The sequence below is a fragment of the Micropterus salmoides genome, unplaced genomic scaffold, assembly GCF_014851395.1.
Source record: "Micropterus salmoides isolate LMB-PRFRI ecotype aquatic unplaced genomic scaffold, ASM1485139v1 Ms_hic_scaffold_4, whole genome shotgun sequence".
Lineage (NCBI taxonomy): Eukaryota > Metazoa > Chordata > Actinopteri > Centrarchiformes > Centrarchidae > Micropterus > Micropterus salmoides.
In genome coordinates this window covers 20,269,765-20,282,522 of record NW_024043372.1, presented here as the reverse complement: position 1 = coordinate 20,282,522, position 12,758 = coordinate 20,269,765, and the positions used below count along the sequence as shown (strand labels likewise).

General features: G+C 41.8%; 1 protein-coding gene across 1 annotated transcript in view; it reads right to left on the bottom strand.

Moving 5' to 3' along the window:
* ca16b (carbonic anhydrase XVI b) overlaps positions 1–12,758 on the bottom strand; it is a 106,843-nt gene that overhangs the window by 13,251 nt on the left and 80,834 nt on the right. Inside the window, exons 9-14 of the mRNA XM_038695536.1 lie at positions 8,621–8,805; positions 5,143–5,251; positions 4,976–5,025; positions 4,129–4,873; positions 3,107–3,245; positions 244–335 (exon numbers count right to left, since the gene is read on the bottom strand). Of these exons, the coding sequence (XP_038551464.1) occupies positions 244–335; positions 3,107–3,245; positions 4,129–4,873; positions 4,976–5,025; positions 5,143–5,251; positions 8,621–8,805 (1,320 nt within the window). The remainder of the gene's footprint in view (positions 1–243; positions 336–3,106; positions 3,246–4,128; positions 4,874–4,975; positions 5,026–5,142; positions 5,252–8,620; positions 8,806–12,758) is intronic.

Genomic DNA, 12,758 nt, shown 5'->3' with positions numbered 1-12,758 from the left:
CACACTCTGTTCTGGTGTTACAGCTGACTTAATATGAGGATTTATTTTTATTCCATTTGTAATTTCTATTTTTTTCCCTTGAGCTACTCCACAATCTCTCCACATATGTCAAACTAACTGCATACTCCCTGTGTACCACATAACACAAGAACCCGTGGTTGGGGATCACTCATCTCAACAACCAAAGCAACAAAGTGAATCCTGATTATACATTATCTAATATAATTAGGAAATATGTGTTACCTGGTATAGGGATGACTGGTATACTCTCATTGGCCACCACCCGTGGAGAGCTGCTCTCCTCCACATAGAAGTGAGCTGTCTGGAAAAATCTCCTACAGGGACACAGAGAAAAGTACAGTGGGATGCCACAGTAAAGTCTATTAGGGAGTCGTTATCTCATTGTTCTCAGATCCGGTCTGTCAACATCAGCATCTAAAAGCTGAATAGAATGACACAAGGATGGCAGAAACTGCTAATGAAAACCCCCGAGTAGCTGAGACACAGCTGATCACGCACAGATAGAGTCGCTGGCGGTGAGCGGCTCCTGAAAAGGCAGTCTGAGCTGACTACAGGGAACAGCTAAACAACTCATAGTGACACACTGCGCATCACCAAATTTAGCTCTTTACACAAACCGAAGACAACTAATCCAAACACAGACTCCCTCTCCAGGGCAATACACACACAACATTCAAGAGGTCCCACTCCACTTTGAGGACAACAAAAGCAACTTAAAGGTGCATTTTTCTGGGGAAAATGTTTGTGACTGCTGCCACAGCTGCTGCCCGGTGCACAGATGTTCATATGAAAACTTGTATTGACAAAGTTGTGATATTCATTACTTATCCATAAGTAATTCCTGTTGTTTATAAAAAGACAACATTGTTGTGCCCAGTGTTATACAATCCTGCTCAAAATTTACACAGGTCCAAACTTCATGGACTGAAAAACTGAAAATCTTGCCAATAGGCTGAAGGCAGCAGTGATCTTTAGAGAAAATCTCAATGATTTCCAGGGATATTACAGCTTTGTAAAAAAAGATGAATTGTACAGTTTTTCAAGACATCCTTCCCTGCAGTGAGAAATCAATTTTTTTTACATGATAAATAGTAAGTTATTTAAATAAAAGAAATAATAAAAAATAATAATATATAATAATAAAGTTCCTTACTTTTTAGAAAGCTCCTGAAGAACAGAGAGACTGTCTCTAAGTGAGGAATCTCTAAGGTCCTAAACACCTTGCACATCCTCTGCAGCCTCCACTCCCTCCTTGCACACACAATGTATACTAATGAATGCATATAAAAGACCTATGTTTCATCCCAGTACCACCATTTCCCAGGTTTAATCCTACCTGTACTTGATGCAGAGGAGGGAGCAGAGGCTTGTCATGCTTTGAGAGAGATGGAACAAAAATAAAAAGGCTGCACTAGATTTAAAAGATATAGAAAGAGAGAGAGCGAGAGAGAAAGCGAGAAAGAGAGAGAGAGAGAGGAGGTTGAAAAACAAAAAGGGAGGAGAACTCCCCCCTGGCTTGCATCACAGCCTCCCAATCTAATGGCTCCCTGTGGGTGCAGCTGTGGTGCGGTTAACTAGCCAACATAGTCGACACCTCCTACCTGATTCTCTCCCATGGTCTCAGAAGAATAGTTTGCTTTGGGGGAATGGATACTGGGATGAAATAGGCTTTCTGAATGGATGTCAGTTGTAAAGAAAAAACAGATGGAGGTATCCCATTTCACACCGGAATCAGCAGCACAGAGTCACTAACATGAAATGAGAATTTTTTCCCTGAACATCTGTGAGCTTCCAACAAGCACCTCCAGCCTCAGAGGCTTCCAGATGTGTACTGTAACGCCAGCAATTAATTGCATTGTAGACAGACTCATAACATAAGATTAACTACCAAAAAAAAAATTTAAAAATACAAAAAATAAGAAAAGTGTATTAAACTTCAAAAGATGGTCCGTTGGGGCCATCACATCACATATTTTTAAATAAACATTTATAAATCACATGAATTGTTTTGCTAATGACCAAAACATCTGTGAGCACTGGTTTTAATAGCTGCACTGTCACCAAGAGAGACTACGCAGAGCATGAAGATTAAGAGAGTGTGAATGGGTTGATTTCATCTTTCGTCATGGTCCATTCCCCAGGGGAAGCAGGCATTGTCTGTGAACTGTCAGAGTTGTCACAACAACAGCTGTGATGGCCATTTCTAATCTCAAAGCTGCCCCAGCTCTTCTCCTCAAATACCTCAACTCCCAGTTATTCATCAACTGACTGAATCTGCTACAGTCATATTGTTTTCAGATGTCTGCTTTTTGAACACCTCTATGGAGCTGATAACCAGGATGTTATTTATACCGCGCGCTCCTATATTATCTGACACCACAGAATGCCACAGTAAGGTGTTGTTGGCCGATAAACATTTGCTGTAGCGATCTCACACTTAAAAAATGTCTTCTAGAAAAAAAAAATCAATAATAATGCATCTAACACATTTCAAAGAAAACTCAACAAATAAACAAAAATGCTACCCAACTAGAAACAGACTGTAAATATGCATGGGACCAGCTGAGGAAATGGCCCATAGTGCTATTTGTAACTCATTAACCATCCCACATGTGCCAGTGGCCTGGCCAGTGTAATTACTGGGGCTCCAATAGCATGCCTGGAAAATGGCCCAGCAGATGAAGACACAGCTGGGACCCCTACTGGCACTGCAGGGCCTTCAGGTCTCCTGCCCCTCACCCAGGTGGGAGATGGGCCTGATGTACGACATGGCAGGCAAGAGAGCAGTCTTATTACCAGGCTGTTTGGAATTGCATATATGCGCTTAACACACAACGGGTCTGAATGTGAAGCAGACTGACTGGAAAATCCAGACATGCATGCATGCAGGTCTGGATTTAACCCAAAATGTGAATGTGAAAAAATGTTTGGATGGGGTCAGTGTGGGTGAGGGGCAGGTTGGTTTCATACACCCTTATCAAGATGAGGAATTTCGGTATGTGCCAGCACTTGACGTAATGTAATTTTCCTGTTTATGAGCAGTAAAATGTCCCGCCTGGAATGAGGTTAGGTATACTGAACTCACCTCCAGTAGACCATCACAATCAGCAGCATTATGAGGCAGAGTAGAGTGAGAGCAGACACCACCACCAAGGGGACAATCCACACCATCCTGCCCATCCCCAGGTGGGGGTTTCGGGTCATGTTGGGCAAGATGGTCCTGTCTGGAACATAAAACATGCACATGAATACATGCCTAAAAATATTCGACACCATCTCATTTGCCAACTTTAAAGTGAGTTTTATGAAATTATCGCACGCTTCAAATGACTCTGATGGCCAAAGTGTTTGTGGATAAAATGAGACAATCTTGGAGAAAATTGGTGCACTCTGTGTGGCTTTCAACCTTTTATTCTGTGCCTCAAGGTCAGATCCAAGACGGGTGTATTAGCATCCGGTGCTGTCTTTTGATGCTACCACTAGGAGTCGCCAAAGTCAGAAATTTTCCACTTCTACAGAGGGGCATTAAACCTTCACCATTTCACACGAATCTAATGAAAAATCTTTCATCAATTTATTCTGTTCTGTTCACAAAACAGAATTCCAAACCAGCTTTGGTTGGGCCAAACGTATTGCATGAAAACTGCCTGGTAGCTTTCAATCACTGTTCAAGACACTTATTCTATTTCTAACATTGTGAAAGTAAAAAATATGGCCCACAAAAAAAATGAAACAAATCTTCAAAAACGCTCTCCCTTCAAGTAAACTCAAAGGAATTCCTCCAGGCAGAACCCCTCTGGCAGACGGCTTACTTCTGCCTCCAGGCCTCTGTGTTGTAGTGACACAAAAGCCTGGAGCTTTGTCTTTGACTGAGATGATAACCAGTGCTGTTACACTCTTAAATCAAGTTATTTGTTATGCTAAATTGGGCTCTATAACTGTTACAGAATTCTGCTTCGGAGAGAAGTCTTGCCTTGTATGATAGCGGGCAACAAAAGAACAAGCTGAGACTGAGAATTCAAAAGGGATGTTTCTGCTTGGGAAGGATGTTGAGAGACACAAAACAATATTGTGTCATATCTGTGCGGAATAGAGTGTTCTGCTCACCGGTGTGGACAGAGAAAGGCCAGAGACTCTTTCCATCACTACTAATCTTTGGAGACAGCGTGGAGCTCTCGGGAATCTGCATCTCTGCGCTGTCATTACGAGGCTCTTGAGTGGCCACTGCATTTACATCTGTGGGTTTCTGCACGTTGACCAACTGGTCATCACCAGTGCTCGCAGGTACTGTGCTGCCTTTGTCTGTAGGCCTTCCATCTCCTTTCTCTTTGGCTGTGGATGCGGGGGTGGGGATTAAAGGCTCTTTGGCCACAGTGCCGTTCGCTATCTTTTCCTCATTATCAGGTGCAGTCTTGCTCTTTCTCTTCTTCTCTTCCTCTCCCTCCTCCTGCTCTCCTTCTCTTTCCCCCTCCTCCTCCTCGTCCTCCTCGCCGTCACGTGCAGCCTGGCCCTCCTCAGACGGGGCGTCTGCGTCGGAGCCCTGGGGCGCTCCCTGCTCCGTGCTGGACTTCGCAGGCGGGACGGATGGACGGGTGGGGTTCCGCGTGGCTTGGGGTGCCTGCGTGGGCCAAATAGAGCTGGGCAAAGAAGAGATGACCCCTCCGCCTACACCCAAGCCTGCCAGCAAGGTGCTCGTCACCACTGATGCCACTGTGGCCTGGTTGCCACTGGAGGAGGGGCCCATGCCTGTTGCCATGGAGACAATGGAGAAGTGGATGCCAGAGGATGTCCAAGTGGAGGAACCCGAGCTGATTGGAGCCATGTCGGCCGAGGACGCTGGAGATATTGTCGGCTGAGGGAGACAGTCAGAGAAAAAGTGCTTATCCAACAGAACCACGTGAATGGCACTAACACACAAAAAGAAATGTGCACTGCCATCTTCTGGTCAACTCACCATCCCAGTCTTCACTATACGGGACCCTTCAAATATTCTTGTTGTATTCGCTGAAAAGTAAAGAGCAAGCAAGCATTTAAAAATCCATTTCATGTGTCTGACATGCCAGGAAACTGTTCTTTAAAAATACATAGTGACTCATAGGCTGGAGGGTTTTGACCCGGTACCTCTGAACAGCAGTGTTTGACTGAAATCACTGCGCAGGTCATGCTGACATACTGCCTGCACTCTGAACAGGTACAGGACATCAGGGGACACATTAGTGATGACTGCTTTCTGCAAGAGAAAAAAAAAATGCACATACGGACACACTGAGAACAACATGCAAAAGCATTTTAAGTAATGCTTCAATATGTAGCTCAAAATACATTTAAAACTGTAAATGCTGTTCATTCATGTTGCCTAAAATGAAAACATTCTATGCTAAGGCGCTGTTCTATCAACAGTCTATGACTCACAAGTTCTATGCCATTTAAAACCTTGTGTCTGGGCTCAGTTAATTGTGTTGTGCAGCTTGCAGATGGCTTTACTTATATTAAAATGGCCTTCTGAACGGATGGGTGTTTGCCTCTGGTGCTGGAGAGCTAGTATTTCTCTAAAATAATTCAGATAAAGGTGTCCTGAGATAGAAAGTGAAAATTGAAATGGAAATGAAGTGGGCAAAATAAGACCGGCTGAGAGCAGACAGAGAGGTGCAGAGAATACTGTCAGCAAAAGCGACTGATCGACTGCATTAATGGAGTGCACAGAGCAGCTCACTGACACAGTCAGCCATTTGCAGTAGATGACTAATCTTAACAGAACAGAGATATCACATGAAAACAAAAACAAAGCGTTAATTCATATTAATCCATTGTTTGTAAAACAGTCAGTCTAATATTTGTTTAGACAGCAAGTCTCCCCACAAACAAGTCTCACCAGTCCACTTCGTCGTTCAGCTTGAAAGGCAACAAAGTTCAAATATAGATTTTAAGAAATGACTCTACTTCATATTTGACATCTAAGCTTTTCAATCAAGTTATACCACAGCATATAGAGAATGCTCTACCCTCTTGTGTCTCGTGTCAAGACCAGAGAATACAAAAAAAAATGAGGACTAGACTGTAGACATATGACGGCTCAGCCAGAGGACCTCAGAGAGCAGTTTGGCTGATTGGAAGTTAAAAGGTCAGTAAATGTAGCTGGATGATGCTGAAGGCAGCTGGTAACCAGCACAGAGAGACTGAAATAGAGGTGAGATGGTTTCTATGTTTAATATCAGACAGAACTGTTGTGGCAGCTTTCTGAACAAGCTGCCAGAGAGACATGGACTTCTGAGGGGCGCGGGAGTTAAATGAGCTACAGTAATCTAAAGGAGAGGAAATAGATGCTCATTTATCTTCAGCTGAGGACAGCTTTAGTTTATTTAATTTGTGAGGCAGTTCCTGACTGCAGGAAGCCTGATTGCATATTTCAACTTGCTTGTCCATTGTCTCTAAGCTTCAGTAACTCGTTTGTAAGTTAAAGATTCCCCTCCAGGCAGGTTTTAAGACACAAAGATAAACTGCATGGAAAAATAATTTGCATCTGATATGTTTTTTTCCACAAAACAGTTGAACTACCTAGGTAAACAATTCTTAAAATTACATCTCCTCCTCCTCCTCCTCCTCCTCCTTCTCTCTCTCTCTCTCTCTCTCTCTCTCTCTCTCAGAATGAGTGAGTATTGTTTCTTTCAAAAGGCCCACTCTCAGTGTTTGTGCCCTGGAGAAGCCCGCCAAAACTGGTTACAATGTCACAAAATCTTCTTGAAGAATATGAATATATGAATTAAAAAAAACTCTGCACATACATCCGTACGCAAAACACATTCTTGGGTGGAGGAGATGAGCAAAGGTTTACACCATTCTCCTCGGATCCCACTCCCTCTGTGCAGTTGCTCAAATCAACCAGTAGAAATTGCTGGTGCAGCAACAATGCATGATCCCTCACCAGCTTCCCACTCACGACAATGACAACTGTGTTTACTGGAACGTATGGCCAAGCTGGAGGTAGAACGGCCACCAACTGATCCTAGGTCTCTGAACTGGTGGGTGACTGTTTTGCCCCTGAACTGTGCATCTCTTTAAAGCCCACTGGCCCCCTCTACTGTTATATCTAAAGAGGCCGTCACGCAGACTGTAAAGGCAGCTGGGGGCCAGTGGGCTTTAAAGAGATGCACATCTGGGTGTTGGGATCCCACAACTGGAAGGATTTTTTTTACCAGGGAAAAGAATATATAGCGTGAAGGAGAAGAGCCCTGTAGGTGTAACCTCCTGCAGGAGGAGGATATATTTCTGTAGAGACAGTGAGTGTTCTGTTGGAGAGACAGTGAGAACTGAAGTGGTAACTTAATGCTTAAAGCACACAAGCAGAACTGTATGATCACTGGTGTCAAAAACTTCACTGAGATCTAAAGGACTACATTTGCACAGTTGCCTGCATTGGTTACTCAAAGAAGACAGTTTGTGTTCAAAGAGCTGCCTCCACTAACTGAAAACAGACAGTTGGGAACCGAAAGCCAGTTCCAAATAACAACCACATCCAAAAAGCCAAGAACCGGGTACCTGTTAAAAATGTTTTAATTTCGGTTCTGCTTATCGGTTCCTAAACATGATAACCCTTAGCACTGCAAAAAAAAGGCAAGATATCTGCAAGGACGTGACTATCAGGCTTTGAAATGGCAAATGACAAAGCAAAGTGCAATGCATGCGGAAAGCTAATTAGCTGTAAGTCAGGCTGCACATCAAATCTGACCAAAAATGTAAGGCAGCATGCCGTCACCCTGAAAGAGTGTTCAGTGTTTGATGTCTCACGGATACTAAGCTGCGACACACCGTTCTCTTTGGCAAAGAGGAAGATGAGTAAAGAGAAAAAAGGGCAGTGTCAAATACCACAGCATCCACAAGAAAATGTATGTACTGCCTGTGGATCATACATTTTTATTGTATGTATTTATTTTGTGAATGTTCAGTTCAAAAGACTGTGGATGTAATTATTTTGATGAAACAATAAAGGTCAAAGTAAACACTTAAGAGTAAAGCTAGTTTTGCCATCTAAACATTTGACCTGTTTTTTTTTTAACCATATTGGAATTGAAACTGTGAATAATCATTGAGAACTGGAATCTATAAAATTCAAATGATACAAACAGGTTGGATTTTTTCAAATTGTTAAAAAAAGCATTTTATAAACCATATGTTGGTTTATAATGCTTTTATCTGAATTACGTTTTGCTGCATGAGTCTGAATATAGTGACCTGCATCATAGAGTAAAAAAAAAGGAAAATAGAAGATGATGGAAAATGCTTGCATTTGTCAACACATCACATATATATATATCTGTTAGACTTGTCAGTGTGTGTGACAGTCCTACGTGTCTCAGACAGGTGAGTGTCTGGGCCCTCATATCAACCAACATCGTTCATCAAAACCTGTCACCTCCTGTACACACTGTCACTGATGCAGTCACCCTCTGATCCTGCCAGAGACATCTCAGGCTCTGCAAACCAATCAGAGCTGTTCAAAACACATCCATCTTGAAAAATAGAAAGACATTTAGACAAAAATGTAGGCGGTTCTGGCAAACTGCTTTGGTCTGGTGTGAGCAGTTGTGATAATGACGCTCACCATGCTTTGGTCCCCAGTCTTAGCGAAGGTCTTTTCATCAGCCACATCACGTTTCACCCAGCTGTAGGAGACCATGTAGCTGGTGATTGGCGGGTGGTAGACGGTCAGAGGGCGTTCCCAGCTCACCATCAATGCAGTCTGGTTCAGCGGCCAGATCTTCATGCTCACTGGGGCACTGCTGCACACTGAAAGAGCAGCAAGAAAAGTGGAGTAAGATAAAGAAGCAGTAGTTATTTTGCTTTTCACGCTAAGGAAAATAAAATAAAATTGTGTCACACCATCTGAATGTAGCTGGGTGAACATGAAAGGCTATGGCTGGGAGGACTGCTTGACCACATGTATTTGTGTCCATTTATGTGTATGGGCAGAATGCAGGCTGCCTTTTAACAAGCCTATTATTACTGTCTGCTGCTGAGTTGACTGAAAGCCATTTCCGCTTGAGAAACCTCAAAGGTGCAAGATAATACAGTAACTCAATAACAAAAACACTCCCGGTGGGTGGACTGGAGTCAGGCATAACCTCGAGGTGTCAGTGTACATTGTCAATCCGGACACTTGTGTCTTTTTCATGCCACAACACTGCAGGTGATTCCATGAAGAATACAGGCTGGGTGTAGTGATAAATGTGTGGTGAACAATTAATACTGCAACTTCCTGCCCATACGTAATTTGCAAGTTCCTGTCTGTGCAGCATTAAACAGGATGTATGAGGAGGAGGATGAAACAAAACCCTGTAGGTCTGCCTCAAGGTGGCAGTGTAGGCTGCAGCATGGATATTTCCACATGAATCTGTCAGTATGAGTAAGGGACAAGCTGGACATGCTTCTCAGCACATGAGGGCAACAGCAATCAGGAACCAGTGTAGACTGATTATATGCACAGAGGGTTTCTGTCAAATTGAAATAGTCACCACAGTTTTTTCCATTTACACAGTGAAGCTGTGGTGCAAATTATGCACCATGATATGTGAAAGGGAGACAGGGTGAGAGGAAATCAGTCAGAGGGGAAAAGGGGGAGAAAAAAAAAACAATACCGAGAATATGCTGGGGTGTTGATGAGGTGTGACAGGTGCGAAATGCATTATAACCCGTCAGATGTTCTTTGTCAACTTCAGTAGCTCAACAACAGCCGTTTAATAACAGCTGAAGACATCATCGTGATTTTACTGCCTGCATCATTACCATCATGACAGTCATCATCCTTTTGATCACCAATGCTGGCTAGAAATGCACAGTAGTACTACTAAAATCAACAGCGGGTGAAGATCAACAAGATACATGTCTTATCAACACCTCTAGTGCACCTTGCAATAAAATAAGAGTTGGGATTCTTACTTGTATTTTTGCTAATTCATGCTATTTCATCAATTTTGGGGCAATTTTTCTTACATGTGGTGCACTGAGCAAACATGACGTCAAATGTAATTGATCTAAGGCCCAAATCCTTAAATATAAAGGCAGATTGGCAGCAAAATGATTTAGTGTTCCAGGTTAGGTTAATTGAAAAACAAAATATTCCCTAAGAGAGAGAATACTCCCTAATGTCTCATCACTGGCTATATTGCTTAACATGTTATTGACTAACATGCTATTGATGTATTGACCCCCCAAATAAGCCTGATATAGGTTTCACCTCAGTCTGCAATACCACTCAGAGTAAACCATGAATCTTTCTCCTGGCAGCTTCTACCATAAAGCGGATGAATTGACTGTTGTCAACAAACAGCAGTTCGACTGCCTTTCTCCTCTCAAGGCTGTACAATACGTCAATAAGAGGCTGCGTGTAGATGACCGACATTCACTGAAAACACAAAGAAAGAAATATAGCCAACTTTAACATAAATAATTGGTATTTTCTGAACTTTGAAGGAAAGTTAAGTTCTGCATGTCATCTGGCTAAATACCAACACGGTCACTACACTGCGTATTTCTTTGATACAGTCTATATGCATGACTCTTGCTACAGGTACCACCACAGTCTTCACACTGACTACCATTATAATATTAGATTATGTTGTTGTTTTGATTAATCGATTAGTTGACTGAAAGAAAATGAATTGGTTAGTAGTTCAATGCCTGATATACATATAAAATAAAATTGTACATTATGCAATTTTTTAATACAATGAAAAAAAAAATTAAAGTTAGTTGCAACCTTATGGACAATATCAACATTAACAAACCAAATTCAAAATAGAGGTACACTAAATCTCATCTCCATGTGAGAAAAAGGTTTGCATGCACAGGGTGCCGGAGCTTGTTTTCGCACAGAATATAATATAATATTGTATATCTGCATGTATGCAGATATACAATATTAGAGCAAACACAATAATTACTGCCCTCTGTATCTTGTCATTATTACTACACTAACAATAAATCTGGGCCAAACAAACTAATCTGCAACCTGCACTTTGCATCAGAAAGGTTAGCTCTTCATCACTAATGGCCAGACAACATTCGTGGCTGTAAAAGTCACAGTGATGGAACAGTCAGTCAAGGTGTGGCCTTGGCTCGCACAACATTTTATAAGCAAAAGTCATCATTTACTGTGTGCAGATAACACACACACACACACACCCTTGACAGATGTCACCCCTGAAGAGATGACTGACACTTTATACTTCCTGCAACTCTCATTAAGTATGGATTCTTACATTTTAACACAGTGAAATAGAAATGAGAAAGAGACACAAAGATAAAAAAGGGAGAAAAAAGGAAGCTGGAAAAAAAAGGAGACACTGGTCCACATTCATTCTGCCCACTGACATGCCACAAAAGCAATTTCACAACTTAATTTGTATGGGTCTATTTTAGCTGTGCCACATATTAATGATGATTGCTGATCGGCCCTGTTAGAGTGCTCCAACTTCATCACAAGCATTCCCAATCAATTCTCCCCGCCAGACACCAACAACACCACTTTATGACGCAGCAGCCTTTCTCATTAGTCTCCATAGTTCCTGTACTGTTCTGTTAAAGCAAGCACTGCAAGATGCACACATGAAAGACGAAGACGAATAAAAATACTCTAATCAAGCCCTGCATGAGGTCTGCACTTTGTGTTAATATGTTCTTTGATATAAGAGTGAGTTGTAACAATGAGAGAATGACATGCACTATTCTGACAGGACAAGCTTTGTCCAAAATCTCCTGAAATTCCTATTATTACCTATTAATAGCCCCTATGAATGGTACTCAATTCTTAGTAGCTAGGGGAGCTTCCTGAATTTGGATCAAAAATACTATCAAAAATCTCATTAATAATTTTCACTGTAGACCAGAAAGAAAATAGTGCTGAAAAACTGAGCAGTCTTTGTGAAAAAAATAAATAAATATAGGATCCATGAGGACCCCTGGTAATACAAGCCCCATACAATTATGACTTGTAGCATATTTTAGGACTCACAGGTCCTGTGATAATACATATTACAAAGAACATGTTGTTTTTGACACATTCTACATTAGTTTGGAGGCATCATTAGACACTATTTGCTATAACAGTCTGGCCACCTCAGCATGAGGGTCAATTGCCGATTGCCCATACGCTAACCACCTTGTGCAATCATAGTTCGGCATGGCCGGCCCATCAAACTTACTCCACACGATATAGCGAGGAGTATTGGACTCTATTAAGAGTGACTCTAGGAATTTAAAGGTCTCTTCTTTTCAGTCTTTCCAAAACAAAAAACACAAAGTTTAAGGAATGGACAAAAGAAAATGTGTTTATCTGGTCTAACGTAAGCTGCAATCTTTAACATTGCTGTGCAAGAAATGAACATTTGACATGCATAGCAACAGTAACTAAGGGCTAGGGGCTTAAAGTCAATTAGGACATATTTTGAAGGTTGTAGACTAGCAAAAATTGCAAGATGTTGGGCTGCTTTTGGATGGGATGGGATTTTGCTGATCTCTGGCGTAACCCTGGCCTACACACAGTGTGCATAATGTAATACTAATCCACACTTAACTGTAATATCAGACCTTGAGTTTACAGCAGTCTCTGTCTACGCTGAGTAATTCAGGCAGCAGTTTGCAATAACTAATAAAATATTAAGTAATGATTGTAATTACATGATTATAATTATAGGACATGCTCAGATTAAACCAGTAGTGCTACAATGCAAACGACAGGGAGA